Here is a 20,140-nt window from a genome sequence, read left to right as displayed (position 1 = left end):
TCAGTGAGCGGAAACCACTTCACTCAACCTAGGGTGGTTTAACAAGGAGGCCTCTCTAGGGTCCATATGCTTGAAATAGTGATCTTGCCTGGAGCTCAGTAGAGCGGTGGCTTATTTTCCAGAATAACTCTCTAACCGAAAAGAATCCAACTCACTCAAACAGAATGATTATCAAGGCAACATCTCTTTGGAGGGCCGACCACTTGCCATATCAATTATCTGGAGCTCAGATGAGCGACTGCTTTGGTAAAATGACTCTCTTATTGAGAGGAGGCCAAGTTACTCACAACAGGTGACGTGTTTCGTTCTAATGCTATAAACCATATAAAAACCTCATAAATGACTCTTAGTTTGAGGAGGCATGTAGTAACGGTGTCATGATAACCTTCCTTAAAAAATGGGAGCTCCAGGGCCCCAGTTAAATTTTTCATATTATTAATATTTATCATATTTTCATATTTTTCTGATATGAGATGAACAAACATCCCCTTAATCCCTTTCTATAGGGAGTTGAGGTCACTATAATTTTTCACAGTGGTGAAGTGACCTGCAAAGCTCAACCTGTGACTTCAAAAGCGGAGGCCTTAATGTAAGTGAGGCCTGCCATACCCTTACAGCCTGAAAGGGTACACTCTGTACCTCTGGTCGCACCTTCTCCATGACGAGAGGCAACGCTAGCTCTCTAGCCCTGTCTGTGGTTCTCAAACCGGGATGGGCCAGGACTCCCTGGCTGCCTGGGTGCAGACTCAGATCGGCGCGGCATGCATGATTAAATGCATGATCCTCGTCCAGCAGAGCACTCTCGTCAGCGGCTGAAGTGCGTTAGAGATTAACTCCTCTCTCAAACTCTTCTGCCAGCTTCATCTGTGAGTAGCAGTTTCCATCTGTGAGTAGCAATTTCCTTTTTTATTTTTATTCTTCTGGCTTGAGAGCCACGTTAAATGCATGATGGTAGTACTGTATAATATTAGGAGAGTTGTAATGCATGACAAAACAAATCAATAATTCAACTAATTTATTTGTTTAACAATACAAAATTTTATCAGCAATTCAAAATAAATATTGAAGAATTGTTAAACATTATGAAAATTGTATTATTAAAAAAGAAACCATGCATTTACATGGATCTGCAGATCAGTCTGTGTATATAGGCCCACGCTGGTCCACCCGTAGCTCAGACCCTGCTTATGTTACAACACTGCTGAGAAGACCCCAGAAAAGCTGATGCAATTTATTGGCTTATTTTGTTATTATTCATACTTGACATGATGCCTATTAGAAAGTATATTCGACAGGTCATAAAATAAAGTTTGTGCTTGTTCAAAACCATGTCAACTGCATCTGGGCTAAATTTTGTGTTGATATCCCAAAGGAATCAATAGTTTTTGCATTTGGAACCATGGTAGCCATTTTATCAAAAGTCTAAAAACCTTTCCAAACAAGTGATCTGAGTGTTTTACTTAACATACGAACTGCTTACATGTGTAAACTCCACAATAAAGCATACAAATTATATAGAATTATATAGAATAATTAAAACGTAATAAGCATGATTTATATGTTTATTTACAAGACCCAATTTGAATAATAATATCTTTAATGAAAACAAATGATTTGAAAATGCTACTGGAAATAGGCTACTTTTAAATAATACAGACTTGAATATATTGCTGTCTATTGAAAAAACATTTTGATAAATGTGTTTTTATTATTAATTGGATTATTTACAATTATATATTTAAGTGAATAGCATATGTATAATGGCCTATAGAAATAGTATCTATTTGAAGACCTGCCTGTGTTTGATGTTTTAGGGGTGTGAGTGTGTGTGTGTGTGTGTGTGTGTGTCTTTATTGTATATTTATTCATTTAAAATATATTGAAGAGGTTCCTCCCTCAAAATAATACATTTTCATATTAAGGTCATATTTTAAATGTATTATCACAATGACTGTATATATATATATATATAGCATACATTTTTCAAAAAGTAAAGACTTTTCTGTTTATAAACTTAAGAAATGTGTGTCTTATTTCTTTTGTTCTCCATCCATAGATTATTGGGTTAAAACAACTTGGAAAACACAAGTACATGATGCTTATAACTATGCGGTTGTTGGAGGAAATGTTGTTTCTTACTCTGTAAGATAAAAATGCAATCAAGGCAGAAGTTAAAGCAACTGACAAAACAATTAAATGAGTAATGCAGGTGTTTAAAGCTTTCATGTGAGCTTTGCCAGATCTAAATACAGAGGTAAAAATCACAGCATAGGAAGCAGTAATGAGAATAAAATCTGCAGTTGGTATAAGGAAAGCAGTCAATAGTCCTATCATGTTATTAATAGATATATCTCCACATGCTAACTGAACCAACGCCATGTGTTCACAAAAACAGTGATCGATCACATTTGTTGCACAAAATGACAGTCTTCCAGCAAGAGAAACAATTGTGACAATCAAGAGTCCATTTCTGATTAGTGGTGCAAAAACAAATTTGAGAAAATTTGAGATCTCCTTATATTTATGATAATCAAGAGGTTTGCATATTGCAAAATAACGATCCACTGCCATCCAAAAAAGCAAAGTAGTTTGAAATGTTCCAACAAAATGAAGGCAAAACATTTGTATCAAACAACCTGTTAGAAAAATCCCACTCCAATTAAATAAAAAACTAAGAAGCATGTTAGGTACAAAAAAGATTGGCAAGATCAAGTCTACAACAGCCATTAAACCTATTAGTACACACATAGGAGAATTGTTTTTAAATATATGAGAATAGAATTTGCTGTGATAGCCAATAAAAACATCAGAAAGAAAGGGATACATAAAAAAGGCCTCCATTCTCCAAGGCTGTAGAAACCATTTAATTTGAAGTCTGTAAATGAAATATTTTATGCAGGAAGGTCCTTCATTCTGTTCAAACAAATAAAGTTGATCAAGAAAATAGTTGATCAAATGTACCTTTTAACAACACCAAGATACACTTTAGTCATAAATTGTACTGTGCTTAAAAAAGGTGAGTAATGACATTGTTAATAATAATAATAATAATAATAATAATAATAAACTGGTCAGAATTTAAGCTCTTTTTCTTTTCATATTTTCTAGAATCTATATTTCAAACATTATGGGCTCTCTTAGTATAGTAGTAGAGTTTACCTTAATTCTGATTTTTCTTGCATTGTTATACTGTGATGTAAATCTGAACAGTTAAATAAAAGCTTCCTCTGACACTTCTGCTCAGAAGTACAATGGATTGATTCATCATATGACAAGCATAAAATTCATACATAAACAATTTTTTTTCAAGATAAGATGTCTTGTTGGAGTGCAATGAAAGCTTGACAAAAATCATGGTCTTTAAATACACTGTTGTGTTCCCATGAGTATGTGTGCTACTCCCATTAAAGAAAAGAGCTCACCTCGTTGTTGCTGTATCATAGGTCTGCAGTTTCTGTGACAGCGGTAATTGTTTTCTAAGCTCAAGAATTTGTATGACCAGTGGATGCCAAGCATGCAACCCAAGACGTTTACTCAATGAGTAAGACTAATGTTATATAAATAAGTGTTTCCCAACACTTTTCATGGAAGCACCCCAACAATACATTTTCAAAATCTTCCTAATCAAACATACCTGAATCAACTAATCAGGGGTGTGTTTCCCGAACAACGATGTAACTCACTGCTCAACTACCATAGTACGATGCGTCGTTGACGAAATCAACTAGCTAGTCACGACTGTTACCCTATCCCTACCCCTAAACCTAATCCTAATCCTACCCATAACGTTTCCCTAAAATCAGAGGGAAATGATACTGTAGGTGAATAACACTGATGTTGAAAGACCTCATCCTGGTTCATCCTGTCAGCCTAAACTTGACATAAACTGTAAACTTGTCCCTCAAATCTGATTGGTTGATTGGAAAGTTGTTTCAGGATCAACAAAGATGTTGATCCAGGAACATGTGGTACTTGGTGAAATCACGTTCACCCTTTCAACCATGGTGGTTTATAACGTCAAGCACCGTATTAACGCTAGATGTTTTGCTATAAATTACAGACATGGCATCTATTTCTCATTTATCTCAGTTATTTTGCTTTATTTCCAGATTCAATCATAGACTCATTCTTACACACTAGAGGTGTAGAAGTTCGCACATGTGCAGTCTTCAAAAACGGTGCTTTAAATCTCTTGACAAACTAAAAGACGTAAATTACATTTGTATGTATTCTAAATAAAAGACACAGGTTGTACTGAATGTCAGCTTGCTTATTTTGCTCAAGATAAGGATTTATTAAGTCCACATGTCATGCAAATTAGAAACTATGCTTCTAACCACAGGCCGAGAGCTGTTGTTCCAACCACACAACTTTTCGATGCTGCTTGCGAATGTTCGTTGGAACGATGGTTTCGGGAAACACTGACTCGTTGAACTATCCTGATAACGACGGAACTTGTGAACATAGTTGGCTAACGATGCTTTTGGGAAACACACCCCAGCTCATCATTAGTAGAGACTCCAAGAGCTGAAATGGTTGGGTCAGATAAGTGAGACAGCAAAAATGTGCACTATTGGGTTGCCTCCAGGAACAAGGTTGGGAAACATTTATATAAATGGTGTAATTTTCAGGAAGATTGGATTTAATATATTCAGTTTAATTGTTTATGGGCATTTTTGCCCCTTATCTTGAATTTGTTTATTGTTCACTTTTGTTCATTTTGGTGTAATTTTTGCCCCAAGCCTTGCTCTTAGCTCCCTAAAACAATCTGTCATGGTTTGGTGCAAGCGTGCCGCACAAGCCCTGAAAAGTGAAGCCAAAACGTCTCGATCGCCCCCCGGTGACTGGTCCTAGTATAGGTCATAAGCCCCGCCTCCCCATGTTATTCAACGGGACGCGAGACCAACTAAACAATTAAATTACACTTCAAATATCTTTTTTCCAAAGGTGGTTTCTTTCATTTGCTGTCGTTTTTATCACGCTGATGTAATTTCTAGTATCTGTTTCCAAAATAAGTTGGTTTTTAGTTAGTTACGTGATGCGGTGGTGTAACGTCATGATTGACAGCTGTGATTGACAGGTTCTCCGAGCGAAGTAGTCACTGAAGCACCAACGGACATTTTTTTCGGGATCTTCGGAGGACTGAGGAGATTGCATTTGCTTTATTTTAACAAGCCTCTTGTCGTACTGCAATCAATTTTTAAAAAAGTGTGCAGAATCCACTCTCCCTGAGTGCATTCTGCGAGAGTGAGGGCGGAGCGTTGATCTCGCGGCTTTACTTCCTGCTCACTACTGCGCAGGTCTGGTCCCGAAATCGCTACTGCGCAGACTCAAGTTCCAATATGTCAGCGCCATATCGGGACTCTGGCGGCTTCAGTTCTCACCAATGGAAGAGAGCGAAGGGGCGTCGTCCATATTTTTTTACAGTCTATGGTTTGGTGCAGGTAATGAGGGACGGGGAGAGGATCTTGATGCAAGTGGTGTATTTATTTAAATGTAAACAAAGCACTCCGGAACTAGAAAATAAAAGAAACGAAGTATACGTAGACAAGAACGGACAAATAACAACTGAAACTGAGGGCTAGATACACACTAGGCGAGACCTGGTGCTGTAAACAGAATAATACACAAATCCAAGTTGGGGGCCATCGAAAGAGCAGGTGACCACTACGGAGGAGCAGACAGAGGAGATAACCATAGATCAGCCAGCAGAGGAAAAGACCATGGTGGAGCTGGCAAAGGAAGAGACAACAGCGGAGCTGGAGACCCCCACGGATGAGCCTGTGGAAGAGAATGTTGATGAACATGGCAGAGCCAGAGGAATGGAGATCCACGTCAGAGCTCGCAGGACTACTGACCATGATGACCGATCACAAAGTTTTCTTAATTAAAAAAAAATATATATATATATATTATATAATAATCATGTGAATTACTGTCTTGCTAATAAACACACCAAATAGCATTTAAGAGGCACAGGAATAAGATCAGAGTTGACTGAGATACACAGATAAACTGCAGCCTCCACATTATGAAAAACAATACGATAACATTTTTAGTCCCACTTTTTTTAAGTGTTTTTATTTACTATTAGTTAGATTTTTTAAGGGAATGCATAAATTTGTTTATGTCTGCGCGGCGAGGGTCAATACAAAATGAGATAAAAACTTTCAAATTTCAAATTTCAAATTTTTCTGTAACTTGTTCCATGCAGAGGGAGCAGCAAAGTTAAACGCCTTTTTTCCCAGCTCAGTTCTAACATTTGGTACAGACAGAAGGACAAGATCCTGGGACCGAAGATTGTAAGTCCCAATATTTTTTACACTGATGTAGGTCAGAAGGTAGGATGGAAGAAGACCTAAAATAGCCTTATATATAAAAACATACCAGTGTTGGAGTCTCCGTGTTGACAGAGAAGACCATCCAACACGTTCATACAGTTCACAGTGGTGAGTGAGGCCTTTAAGACCAGTGATGAACCTCAAAGCTCCATGGTATATAGTGTCCAGTGCATGTAAACTTCGAGACGAAGCATGCATACATAAAACATCACCATAGTCAATAATAGACATAAAAGTACCAGCAACTAACCTCTTTTTAGATTCGAATGAGAGACAGGATTTGATTCTAAAATAAAACCCTAGTTTAAGTTTTAATCTTTTTGACAGCTGCTGAATATGAGAAGATTCATCTATTAAAATACCGAGATATCTGTATTTAGAAACACATTCAATCTTCTTACCCTGAGAAGTGATGATTGAAGACAGATTTAATTTGGATTTTGAATTTGAAAAAAGCATTACTTTTGTTTTTTCAGCATTTAAAACAAGTTTCAGATCATAAATGTTCTGTTGAAGCATATTAAAATCAAATTGAAATTGAGAGAGGGCCTGGACTGCTGTAGGTGCTGTGCAATACAGTACAGTGTCATCTGCATAAAAATGAAAATTTCCTTTCGATATGTTATGATTTATGTCATTTATATATAGGATGAAAAGCAGTGGACCCAGCACTGATCCCTGTGGCACGCCTTTTGTTATTTTGAGATAGCTAGAGGTGTTTCCCTCCGCCTGCACACACTGAGTTCTGTCTGTAAGGTAATTAACAAACCAACTTACAGTTTGTTCCGAAAGTCCAGCCCTCCACAGTCTGTGCTTAAGCACTGTGTGGTCCACTGTATCAAAAGCCTTAGAAAGGTCAATAAAAAGGGCTGCACAATGCTGCTTTTTGTCTATGGATTCAATTAAGTCATTTAAAACCTTAAGAGCTGCAGATGTTGTACTATGCCTTTTTCTAAAACCGGATTGAAAGTCAGATAGAACATTTTTACTGTCTAAAAAAATCTTTAATTGATCACTGACAAGAGACTCTAAGACCTTGGCCAGGACAGACAATTTAGAGATCGGTCTATAGTAATTTAATATAGCAGGGTCACCACCTTTTAACAGGGGAACCACAAAAGCTGATTTCCAGATGGACGGAATGACATTTGTGTTCAAGCACCGATTAAAAATATGAGTTAAAGGCACGGAAATAAAATTAGCTGCTAACTTTAAAAAGTAAGGATCCAATTTGTCAGGGCCTGCAGATTTTGTTGTGTCCAAATGTTTGAGGGCTTTATCTACATCTGAAACTGTAATAGGACTAAAACTAAAACACTGAGTAGAAGGTTCGGAACCAACAGTCTCCACTATGGGGGAACACTTATGTTGAGTATTTAGTGACTCAAATAAAAATCCTGAGGCTATGAAATGTTCATTGAAACAATCAAGAATTTTGGTTTTGTCAGTAATTGTTTTAGAGTCTATCACAACACTTGAAGGAAGCTCCTGACCTTTACTGTTTTCTGATAATGATTTGATAGTTTTCCAAAATTTTGATGGGTTATTCAGGTTATGAGTGGTTTGAGAAAGAAAATGATCAGCTTTGGCTTTTCTAATTTTGAGAGTACATGCATTGCGCAGCTGCCTGAAAACCAGCCAGTCAGAGTTCTCATTAGATTTTCTGGCTTTTGTATGATACAATTGTGAAAATTAATCTTAAGAAGAAGTTTATATTAGTTCAAGTTTGCTCTGTGTGGTTTATTCTGGTTTATAAAAAATGTTTATTCTTCAAGTTTTCAAAATGAAAAAAAGTGTTGTTTGTCAGTATCCCTGACAAGCACATATATATATCATGGCGACGAAAGAAAGCAAACAATTTCGGCAGTGTGCGTCCCCTTGCCCACGCTATCTAAGCGAGGGTGACACACACTCGCTGTGTGTTGTTTGTTTGGTAGTGGAGCGTGCACGGACAGCGCTCGAGGGCGCTGTCTGTGCTAACTGTGATCAAATGCCCCTGAGAATGCTCCGCTCCCACCTGAGCCTGTTCGATGAGACAGGCCAGGCACACGCTCCCCGTGGATCAGGTCCCGCATCTGCCGAGGCAGCGCGGCGCTTGCATTCATGGGGATCGCAGATGGAGCTGGTTGATGATGTTGAGACGGCTTCGGCCCTTTCTCAGCATTCAGACGCCAGCTCCGTCAGTCCCGCTCGCGGATCGAAAACGGACCCGATGCTCGAACTATCTGGCTCCGAGGAGCTAGATGTTATGAGCATCGAGGCAGGAAAATGTGATTCACCACCCCATTCTCCTGCCTTTGAGGAGCTGCTGGAGGTTGTGACCAGAGCAGTCAATAAACTGAATATTGAATGGCCATCAGAGAAGCAGGAAGCGACAAAGAAAAGTAAACTCGATGAGCGCTTCCTTCGGAGTCTTCCATTTTTCACAGATCTCCACACTGAGGTGTCAAGATCGTGGAATGAGCCCTTCTCCTCACGTATATCGAGCCCCCTCGTACATAATTATTCCAATATTATGGGCACGAAGGAGAAGGGCTATGGGATGATGCCGTGGATAGAAGAGACTTTTGCATCACATCTCTCACCTGACGCTGCATCATCCCTGAGGGCTCCGGCGCTTCCCTCTAAGCCCTGCCGACAACATGGTAGGGAAAGCATTTATGGCTGCAGGTCGGGCTGGTGCATGCCTGCACACAATGGGGCTACTGCAGGCATACCAGGCCGACCTCCTCAAGGAGGTGGATGACAGCGGGGAGGTCGCCCTTGACGACATTAAAGAGATGTGTCGAGTGGTCGACTTGTCTCTCCGAGCCACCAAAGAGACAGCCCGCGCCATTGGCCGCTCCATGGCAGCTTTGGTAGCTACGGAGAGACATCTCACAGGGCCTTCCCCCTCGATGCCCCGATTTCGCCTTCTGGCCTCGTCAGCGACGCCGTAAATAATGTCGTCGAGAGGCTTCAGAAGGCAAAACGACAGTCAGCAGTGTTTAAACAGCTAATCCCCCGCCGTCGTTCCAGGTCTCGTGAGTCTGCTGCCAGGGGGCAGTCCCACGAGGCCGCCGCCAGCTCCTCACACCTGCAGATGCAGAAGGAGAGTGTTGCTTCTCGTGCTCCCCCGCTAAAGGCCTGGAGCCAGAGGCAACACTCTCAGCCGAAGCCTTCCAAGCCGAAAGCAGATCTGAGGACTGTTATTCAGGCGAGGAAGGCTTCGGCGAAGAGGTACTGATGTGATGCGCAGGTCTCTGAGGGTGGTCCCCCCCGCGATCGAGCAACAACATCTCGCTCCTTCGCGGAACCCTCAGGAAATTGATGTTTGCCTCCCGTCGTTAAATGCGCTTCGGGACGCATCGGTTTCCAGTGAACGCGAATCACAGTGTCCGCCCGAAAATATTGCGGCCCTGTCGATTTCGCTTCCTCTCACGAGGCCTGTAGAAAAACGATATCGGTTCATTCCTGCTAGTCAACTGCTTCAGGTCACCGAAACTCAAAATATGACATCCGAGGCCAGTCCAGACAGACTGGTCCCCCTAGTAGATTATTTAGACACCTGGAAAGGAAAATTCAATTCGAAATTCGTCCACCAAGGTTCAACGAGGTCATACACACGCTTGTCAGCCCCGAACAGGGTCAGGTCATGGAACAAGAAGTTCAGTCCCTCCTGGCAAAGGAGGTCATAGAGCAGGTTCCTCCTCAGGAGAGCGAAGCCGGGTTCTACAGCCAGTACTTTATAGTTCCCAAGAAGGATGGGGGGTTACGTCCTATTATAGATCTCAGGGCATTGAACCGGTCTCTGAGGAGATTCAGGTTCAAAATGCTAACCATACCGTTAATCGTGAGTCAGATCAGGTCCGAGGACTGGTTTGTCACGATAGATCTAAAAGACGCTTATTTCCATATATCCATCCTTCCCCAACACAGGAAGTTGCTAAGGTTCGCTTTTGGGGAAAAAGCGTATCAATACAGAGTTCTTCCATTCGGCCTAGCACTGTCACCTCGCACCTTCACGAAATGCATGGATGCTGCCCTTGCTCCATTGAGACTTCAGTTTATCTCTCAGTGTGGCGCAGTGGGCATTTCATTCCCCAATGTGTCGATTCTCGAAGCAGCGCAAGTTCCCTCGAAAGGGAACGTCTCGGGTTACGACTGTAACCCTTGTTCCCTGAGAGGGGAACGAGACGCTGCGTCCCTCGGACATACTTCGCACGCTCCTGAGAACGACTTGCTTCAACCAATCAGAAGCTAACGCTGCTATGTGCCGGCGTCCTTTTATAGCTTCCGCATCACCATCACATGCAACGTCACGAGTGACGTCATGACGCAACACCAACCAAGATTGGACTAGTTCTATACAGACTTAAGAAGTGTCACGCTGAAGGCGTTCCCCCAATGTGTCGATTCTCGACCATAGACTGTAAAAAAAGATGGACGACGCCCCTTCGCTCTCTTCCATTGATGAGAACTGAAGCCGCCAGTGTCCCTATATGGCGCTGACATATTGGAACTTGAGTCTGCGCAGTAGCGATCTCGGGACCAGACCTGCGCAGTAGTGAGCAGGAAGTAAAGCCGCGAAATCAATGCTCCGCCCTCACTCTCGCAGAATGCACTCAGGGAAAGTGCATTCTGCACACTTTTTAAAAATTGATTGCAGTACGACAAGAGGCTTGTTAAAATAAAGTAAATACAATCTCCTCAGTCCTCTGAAGATCCCGAAAAAATAGATTGGATTGGCACCTTTCATGGCTTTCAGAACCGTAGAAAGGTCCCACATGGGGACTGAGGGAGGTCTGGGAGGATTTAACCTCTTAGCTCCTCTAAGGAAGCTCCTCTAGAGCGTGGATGGGGTTCTGCCCTTATCCAGTAGCTCTTGCAGGAAAGAGAGAAGACAAGCTGTGCACCAGCTAGAGAACACAGACCACTTTGAGGAATAGGGCCGTCTGGTAGACGGGGCCCTAGCCTGTATGATCGTGTTTAGCACTCCCTCCTGGAGGTTAGCGGGTACCCGTTGATGGCCCACACATGTAGGGACCATAGCTCTGGACGAGGATGCCAGATCGAGCCCTTGGCTTGAGAGAGGAGGTCGATCCTCACTGGTATTGGCCATGGGGCAGTGCTCGTCAGCTGCATCAGAGCTGGAAACCAAGCCTGGTTCTTCCATAACGGAGCCACCAGTAGCACTGAGCATCCGCTTTCCCTGATCCGCTCTAGTACCTGAGGCAAGAGCGTGACGGGGGGAAAGGCATAGAGCGGGCAGCGGGGCCAGACATGGGCCAGACATAGGCCAGCGCATCCCTGCTCTTGGAAAAAAAACTCCGGAGAGTGAGCGTTTTCTTGAGATGCAAACAGGTCTACCTTCTTCTGCCGAATGTCTTCCACAGCAGTTGGACTGTCTGCGGGTGTAGGGACCATTCCCCTGCCGTAACATTGTTCCTGGACAGTCTGTCTGGTCCTATATTCAGGTGGCCCGGCACGCGCGCTGCTCTCAGCGAGCGCAGGTTGTGCTGAGCCCAGACCAGGAGGCGCTCCGTCAGCCTGTAAAGGTTTCCGGACCTGATACCTCCTTGGCGATTTATGTAGGCAACCACCGACATGTTGTCCGAACAAACCAAGACGTGGTGAACTCTTATCTGGGGACAAAAGCGCCTCAGCGCGTTGTCGACTGCCATCATCTCCAGGCAGTTGATGTGTAGAAGCTTTTCCCGTTCTGACCACTGGCCGAAGAACGGTCTGCCCTCGAGCAGCGCTCCCCATCCTGAGGTGGAGGCGTCCGTAGACACCACCTTCACACTCAAGGAAGTCCCCAGGTTTACACCTGACCGGTACCAGACGGTCGCTTTCCAAGGTTTCAGAGCTGAGACGCATTACTGATCGACCTTGAGGCGAAAAAGACTGGAGATCCACGCTCGACGCGGTACTCGCGCTTTTAGCCAGAACTGCAGTGGGGTCATGCGAAGCAGACCCAGCTGGAGTACTGATGATGCTGAGGCCATGAGACACAGCATCCTCTGAAACTTTCTGAGCGGGACTACAGTGCGGCAGCGGAAGGTTTTCGTCATGCACTGAATTTCCAGTTTGCGCTGCGGCGATAGCCGTGCTGTCATAGACAGCGAGTCCAGTTCTGTGCCCAGAAAAGATATTCTCTGACTGGGAGACAGTGAACTCGTCGCCCAATTGACTTTGAGACCCAGATCCTCGAGATGTTCGAGTAATATGGTCCTGTGTTCTATGAGCTCTGAGTGTGATCGAGCTAGAACCAGCCAATCGTCCAAGTAATTCAAAACATTGTGAGCATTTTGAACCGGCGCTTTGAAAGCACTTTGTTCAGCTGTCTTAGATCCAGAATGGGTCTGAGACCCCCGTCTTTTTTGGGTACCAGAAAATATCTGCTGTATAGACCCCCTTCACTCTGAGCTTGAGATAAAGGCTCTATGGCCCCTTTGCTCAACAGTTTCGCTATTTTGGCTCAAAGTATAGTAGATGTGCTACTTCCATTTTCACTGTAGTTTCGGTTCGCGCCACGTAACGGCGGGGACATCGAGCGAACTGTAGCGAATAGCCTCTTTTTCGGCCATGGTGAATACCAGAAAATACACTCTTTATGAGATTTATGTGGGTCGCCATAAAAACGGCGTTTGTGTGCAGGCAAGCGGGCTGTAGTACCGGCTTGTTTTCTGCAAAATACACTGGAACAGTCGCATTTTCTGGAACTGAACGAGCGAGAAGTTTTGGTGGAAGTCTGGCCACAGCGGGACTTGAACACTGTCGTTTTCCTAGGCGGGCTAGGAAGACTTTGAGGCCTCGGGCTTTATTTCGATTTTTAGCTGGGGTCCACACGGAGGGGGGCGGCGGCCAGCAGAGCGAGAGCGCGGTCTCGGGTCCCGGGCTTGTCGACGCTGCGAAGCGGCGGCGGTGAGCTGCGGCTGTGAGCTTCGAGCAGACGGCTGTTTTGAGCGACCTGCAGCGGAGCTGGAGCGCTTAGGCAGAAAGTGTTTCATGACTTGTGATGTTTTCTGCACCTCAGCAAATCTATCCGCGAAATCTTTGACGGATGATCCAAAGAGGCCGGCAGAGGAGATGGGGGCGTCGAGGAACACAGCGCGCTCTGAGTCCGACATCTCGGAGAGTGTAAGCCATAAATGTCTCTCAGCCATGGTGAGAGAGGCCATGCTCCGCCCTATGGCCTGTGCAGCGGACTTGGTGGCGCGAAGAGCTAGGTCCGTAGCACTCCTTAGGTCCGGCACGCTGATAGCTTCCGGTCCTTCCTCGTCCAGTTTACGGAGAAGGTCGGCCTGGAAGATCTGCAGGATGGCCATAGAGTGTAATGCAGATACAGCTTGCCCGGCGGTGGTGTAAGCGCGACTGTGCATGGCTGAAGGTGTGCGGCAAGCTTTTGATGGTAGCACCGTCTTAGCACGCTGTCCAGCAGAGGGCAGGCAAAGATGGGCCGCTACAGCTTCTTCCACGGGGGGAAGAGAATGGTATCCTTTGTCTTTAGCACCGTCCACCGCGGAGAATGCTGAGGAGGCAGAGGTACGCATTCTGGCTTAAAAGGGGGCGTTCCAAGACTTAGAGACTTCTTCATGAAGTTCAGGGAACATGAAGTTCAGGGCAGAGAGCTGCATGATCCTCACCCAGGCAGGAAACGCAGATGACATGGCTGTCCCCGTCGCTGAGTGGGGCTCGGCACGAGCCACAGAAGGAACGAGACATCTTTACAAAGACGCTCGGCCCTTTTAGTAGGGAGTGTGAGTCGCGGGGGCGAACACACACTTAGAGAGAAAAAGGATATAGACGCCGGATAGCATAGCAGGATCGGCGACTGAAGGCGGCGAGTTGAGGCCAGCGGCTTCCGATGCGAAGGCTCGTCCCGCAGAAGGCTTTCTCAGACGGCGGCTTCTTCCTCTCGGGATCCAGTGATGTGTGCGCTTCGCTGAAGAGATGAAAAATCAGATTCGATCAGCCTATTGAGCTATATTTATAAGCCTAAGCCACACCCGTTTTGGCGGGACGTGACTCATTGGACATGACGTCATGAGGGGCCTCTCTCGATAGGCTGCTGCAGTTGCCGCAGGGCAGCCAATGGGCGCGAGCTGTCTCACCTATGTCTGCATGCTGCCGCAATGCGTTTTGCATTATTACAAAATTAAGGATCATTTTTTGGCTTCAATATCTTGCGGGAAAGAGATTTTCCCCTAGCGTAAGATATTACACAGTACGAGAGACCTCTCGTAAGAGAACTGACGCTTCATCTTTTGTGTGAAGTACAATAAACTTAAAAAAACTCATCAGTAAAGTTTTGGCCATCATTCAGATGAGGTCCGCTACAACAGGCTTGTACTAATAGTGGATAAAAGCAAGATGACAGCATAAGTTATAACCGTAATTAAACTAAACTATACCTGTCGTCAAGTCTCTGGATGCCGTGGGGCTGTCTTGGCTGACACGCCTCTGCGTGGCGGTCGGGGACAGTACCTCTGAGCTGGCAGACCGGGGTGGTGGTCCCTCTTTTTAAGAAGGGGGACTGGAGGGTGTGTTCCAACTACAGGGGGATCACACTTCTCAGCCTCCCCGGGAAGTCTATGCCAGGGTACTGGAGAGGAGAATTCAGCCGATAGTAGAACCTCGGATTCAGAAGGAACAGTGCGGTTTTCATCCCGGTTGTGGAACACTGGACAAGCTCTATACACTCTCCAGGATGCTGGAAGGTTCATGGGAGTAAGCCCAACCAATCCACATGTGATTTGTGGATTTGGAGAAGGCATTCGACTGTGTCCCTCGTGGCATCCTGTGGAGGGTCCTCTGGGAGTATTGGGTCCGGGGTCATCTGCAAAGGGCTGTCCGGTCCCTGTACGACCGGAGCAGGAGCTTGGTTCGCATTACCGGCAGTAAGTCAGACTTGTTCCCAGTGCATGTTGGACTCCGGCAGGGCTACCCTTTGTCATCGGTTCTGTTCATAATTTTTACGGACAGAATTTCTAGGCACAGCCAGGGGCCGGAGGGTGTCAGGTTTGGGGACCACACGATTTCGTCTCTGCTCTTTGCAAATTATGTTGTCATGTTGGCCTCATCAGACCTTCAGCATGCACTGGGGCGGTTTGCAGCTGAGTGTGAAGCGGCTGCGATGAGAATCAGGACCTCCAAGTCAGGGGCCATGGATCTCAGTCGGAAAAGGGTGGCTTGCCCACTTCAGGTTGGCGGAGAGTTCCTGCCTCAAGTGGAGGAGTTCAAGTATCTTGGGGTCTTGTTCACGAGTGAGGGAAGGATGGAGCGGGAGATTGACAGACTGATCGTTGCAGCTTCTGCAGTAACAAGGTTGATGTACCGGTCTGTCGTGGTGAAGAAGGAGCTGGGCGAAGCTCTCAATTTATCAGTCAATCTACGTTCCTACTCTCACCTATGGTAATGAGCTGTGGGTCATGATCGAAAGGACAAGATCCCGGATACAGGCGGCCGAAATGAGCTTTCTCTGCTGGGTGGCTGGGCAGAAGACGAGACAGAGTTCATTAAACTCATAAAAGGATTTATGGGAAAACTGGATGTTAAACAACAAAGAAATGCTACAATTTAACAAGACCTTGAAGCAGAGGAAGGAGAAACCCCTCAAATGTGCTGTATAAGGGTCTTTCCTTGTCATTAATGCTTGGATAACATGCCGTCTCCTTCTATTAAAAATAATGCTTAGTGCCGTGGCTGGGATAGCCTTTGTGTAAACCTACCAACATACATTACCATGATTTTTTGGAATTACTTATCGTAAGAGGAAAAAAATTAAGCGTACCATCGGTTAAAATGGAAACGCTGTTATTTTGTATTTTTTTATTGACATTTAGGAAATATTGCAAAAGTTTTGCGCAAATCTATAATGGAAACGCAGCTTCTGACAGATACAAAGCATGCCTTCTGTTTTGATTCTGTTTATTTTTTAATGAAATCTTAATAATATGCTGTACTTTACTTGCTGATGTATAGAGAGCGGGGCACAACCTAACACTTTTTGACTTTTTCAGTTTTTGTAAATTCACTTGGGGTTCAGAGTATTCATTTTTTCTCACATGTCGAGTACAATTATGTGGTTTTGTTTCATTAATACCGTGTATACTTTTTTTCTTCATTTTATTTAACCCTTGTGTGGTGTTCATATTTTTGTTACTCAGCCAGTGTTCGTGGGTCTGGTGGACCCGCTGCATTTTTGGGTTTTTAATTCAACACAATCAAAAATGTTATGTTAAAACACTCAACAGATGTTTACTTCATCCCAATTACAAGCAATATAAACAGCATATATGGTTAATATTTTCTCTTTACCTTTGTTAGATCACATTTAAGAATTGCAACCTCGTGTGGGAATGGCAGGAGTAGAAGCACAAAACTCACTCTTGCACTCTTTCACACTTACACACAATCTCTCTCTCTCTCACACGCACGCACACACACACACACTCATGCAGACACATACACACACCCACAACACACACACCCACAACACACACACAGACACACACAAAACACACACCCACACACACACACACATACATGCACACACACACACACACACACACACACACACACACACACACACACACACACACACACACACTCACTTGGATATGTGGTGTACAGTCACTCTCCATAGGCACAATGGTTTTTCTAATGTACAAACTGTATAATATATCCCCCTACACTAACCCTACCACTAAACCCATCAGTCACAGAAAACTTTTGGCATTTTTTGAATTTCAAAAAACACCATTTAGTATGTTTTAGTATGAGGACACAGATGTTGTCATAAACCATGTTTACGTTGTAATACCCATGTCATTATACACATTTGTGTCCTCATAAACCGTATACAAGAACATACACACACTAACAGCAGGCCCTGACAGGAGGAGGACAGAGTAAAGGTACACAGGACCTACAATTTCCACACTTTTATTAGCCCCGGGTCCAGTGGACCCGAACATCCTGTGTGTAATATAAATGTGTAGGGGGGGTGTACAGTGTGTTTTCATTAAAAATGTGTTCTGATATATATTCCTCACAGAAAATGAGCCAAGGCCAATGAGTCTCAGTTTGAAAAAATAATTAATTGTATCATTTTTCTTTTGATAAAAAATGAAAACGGGTCCAACAGACCCGAACACCATACAAGGGTTAAAGAAGGGAAATGAAATGTGACAACATGCCCCATATATTGAGCATGTTGTAACACGTGAGGAGGACATTGTAACATGACCACATGACAAGACAAACTAAAATATTTCATTAATAAAATACACGTATTCACTTTTTCATGTAAAATAATGACATTTTTTAATAACTAAAAATAAACGAATATTTGAGTTTGACAACAAACATACCACAAAACACAGCTATACATCATAGTTCAAAACATAATAATAATGAATCACTTCTAAACATTGACTCTCAGTCTTTATTAACCTTTTTCTCATGTTTTCTCAATAGAATTCATAAAAGTGTAGAATAGAATAGCATAGTTCTAATAGGGGCATGTAGTAACGCAGTGTTATAGCATGGGATTTAAACTCTCCTAGTGTCTTCTGCTGGCTAGTGAAGCATTAAAGAACTATCTCAACTGTTAAATAACAGATATCAGATTAAAATAATATCTGATGTCTCTAATTTTAAATAAACCCAAAAAACATAGATGAAAAATTATCTTAAAACATAAATTAATGTTTAGCTATTTTTTCTCTATATAGTGTTGATATGGGAACTAATAAATACACTAAGGTTCATCATGCTGGCATGTGTGGGAAGTTTTAAACCGTGTGTGTTACAACTAGACACATCATTTGCATTTGTGTATATGTTTCCATCTCTATTAGATGTTTTAGATGTGTTTTGTAAAGACATTAACTGCATTATTTTATCTTTATATTTATCATGCATTTATCTACAAAGTATCATTCAGCTTTTATCAAAACAATAGTTCCTTGTATAAAAGTTATGTGTTCTATGTATTATCATGTTGTAGTATCCATTCGTTTGTAAAAGCCATTCAGTTTTTTAAAGGAAAGACCTTTGCATTATTTATAAACTTCAGAAATGTTAGTCGAATTTCCTTTGTTCTCCATCCATAGATTAGCGGGTGTAGACAACTTGGAAACAATAAGTACATGATGCTTATAAATATACGGTTGCTAGAAGAAATGTTATTCCTTATTCTGTATGACAAAAATGCAGTCAAAGCAGAAATCAAACTAACTGTCATAATAATAATGTGAGTAATGCAGGTATTAATGGCCTTTAAATGATTCTCACCAGATCTAAACACAGAAGAGAAAATTATAACATAAGATACAGTAATAAGAATAAAATCAGCAGTTGTTATAAGGAAAGCAGACAAAAGTCCTACAATATTATTAACAGATATATCTCCACATGCTAACTGAACCAACGCCATGTGTTCACAAAAAGAGTGATCAATGACATTTGTTACACAAAATGACAGTTTTCCAGCCAGAGAGACCATGGTGACAATAAGTAGTCCATTTCTCATTACTGGCACAACAACAAACTTTAGAAAGTTAGAAATTTCCATGAATCTATGATAATGAAGAGGTTTGCATATTGCAAAGTAACGGTCCAGTGCCATCCAAAAAACCAAAGTAGATTGAAATGTTCCAATAAAATGAAGTCCAAACATTTGTATCAAACAACCTGTTAGAGATATCTCATTCCAATTAAATAAAAAACTAAGAAGCATGTTAGGTACAAAAAATATAGGCATGATCATGTCTAACACTGCCATAACACCTATTAGTACATACATAGGAGAATGCAGAGACTTTTGTGATTTGATTAAATATATGAGAATACTATTTGCTGTGAGAGCTAATAAAAACATCAGAAAGAAAGGGATAAATAACAAAGGCCTCCATTCTCCTAGGCTGTAGAAACCTACTAATTTGAAGTCTGTGAATGAGATATTTTGTGTAGGTAGGTCCTTCATGCTGAAAAACTCTTCTGCACACACAGTGTTCTGTTCAAACAAATGAAGTTAATGAAACTGAGAAGAGTAATTATACAGTATTTGACCATGTTTCACCTTTTAAAACAACAATACAGCATTGTCATATGTTCTACTGTGCCAGCAAACATCATCTCTGTAGTGTGAAGCTAAACCATTGCTTCAGTACTGTTAATGCCAATAAAAAAGGGGGGAAAAACACATTTACCTTACTTACTTTTTTTGTATTGTTAAACTGTGATGCAAATGTACATGCTACATTTGAAACTTCAAGTCAGAAGTAAATTGAATAATTCATTGTATGTACACCATGAAATTCATATATAAATGCAGCAAATCCGATATATTAAATCTACATATACTCATTAATCTGAGCTCTTCCCATTGGATTGTTGAACAGATACAATTTATTATATTTCAGATGTGTTATATGTTTTACTTGTTAGAGTGAAATGAAGACTTGACTCATATCTTGGTCTCTAAAAACACTGTGTTGTGTTCCCATGAGTCTGTGTGCTACTCCCAGTCTGTGAGCTCAACGCTACCTGTATCATGGGATTTCAGTTTCCATGTCAGAAAGTTTTTTCTGAGTTCTAGGATTTTTGTGACTAACAATCAAAAAAAGTAATCACAAATACAGTGTGAAATACAATATCAAGGAATTTAATTGTGTTGTGGGGGAGCATATCGATTTTCCTAGGGACCTATGCTGAGGAGAGACCCCGACGTGGTTGTAAAACGCTTTGGGTGTACAGTAGTACATATGAAAGCGCTATATAAAATGCCTCATTCATTAATTCATATGCTG

At 42.6% G+C, this 20,140-nt stretch overlaps 1 protein-coding gene across 1 annotated transcript; it reads right to left on the bottom strand.

Annotated features, from left to right (window-relative positions):
- Window positions 1–1,983: 1,983 nt before the first annotated feature.
- On the bottom strand, window positions 1,984–19,314 carry LOC308693825 (olfactory receptor 52K1-like; the record flags this gene model as incomplete). The annotated part of the gene is made up of 2 exons (XM_081370919.1): window positions 1,984–2,415; window positions 18,802–19,314. The coding sequence occupies 2 exons, from the start codon at window positions 19,312–19,314 to the stop codon at window positions 1,984–1,986; spliced, it is 945 nt and encodes a 314-aa protein (XP_081227045.1).
- Window positions 19,315–20,140: the final 826 nt, after the last annotated feature.

This window comes from Scardinius erythrophthalmus (genome assembly GCF_964197995.2).
Source record: "Scardinius erythrophthalmus genome assembly, chromosome: 7".
Taxonomy (NCBI): domain Eukaryota; kingdom Metazoa; phylum Chordata; class Actinopteri; order Cypriniformes; family Leuciscidae; genus Scardinius; species Scardinius erythrophthalmus.
This window is presented reverse-complemented; position numbering and strand designations above follow the sequence as displayed.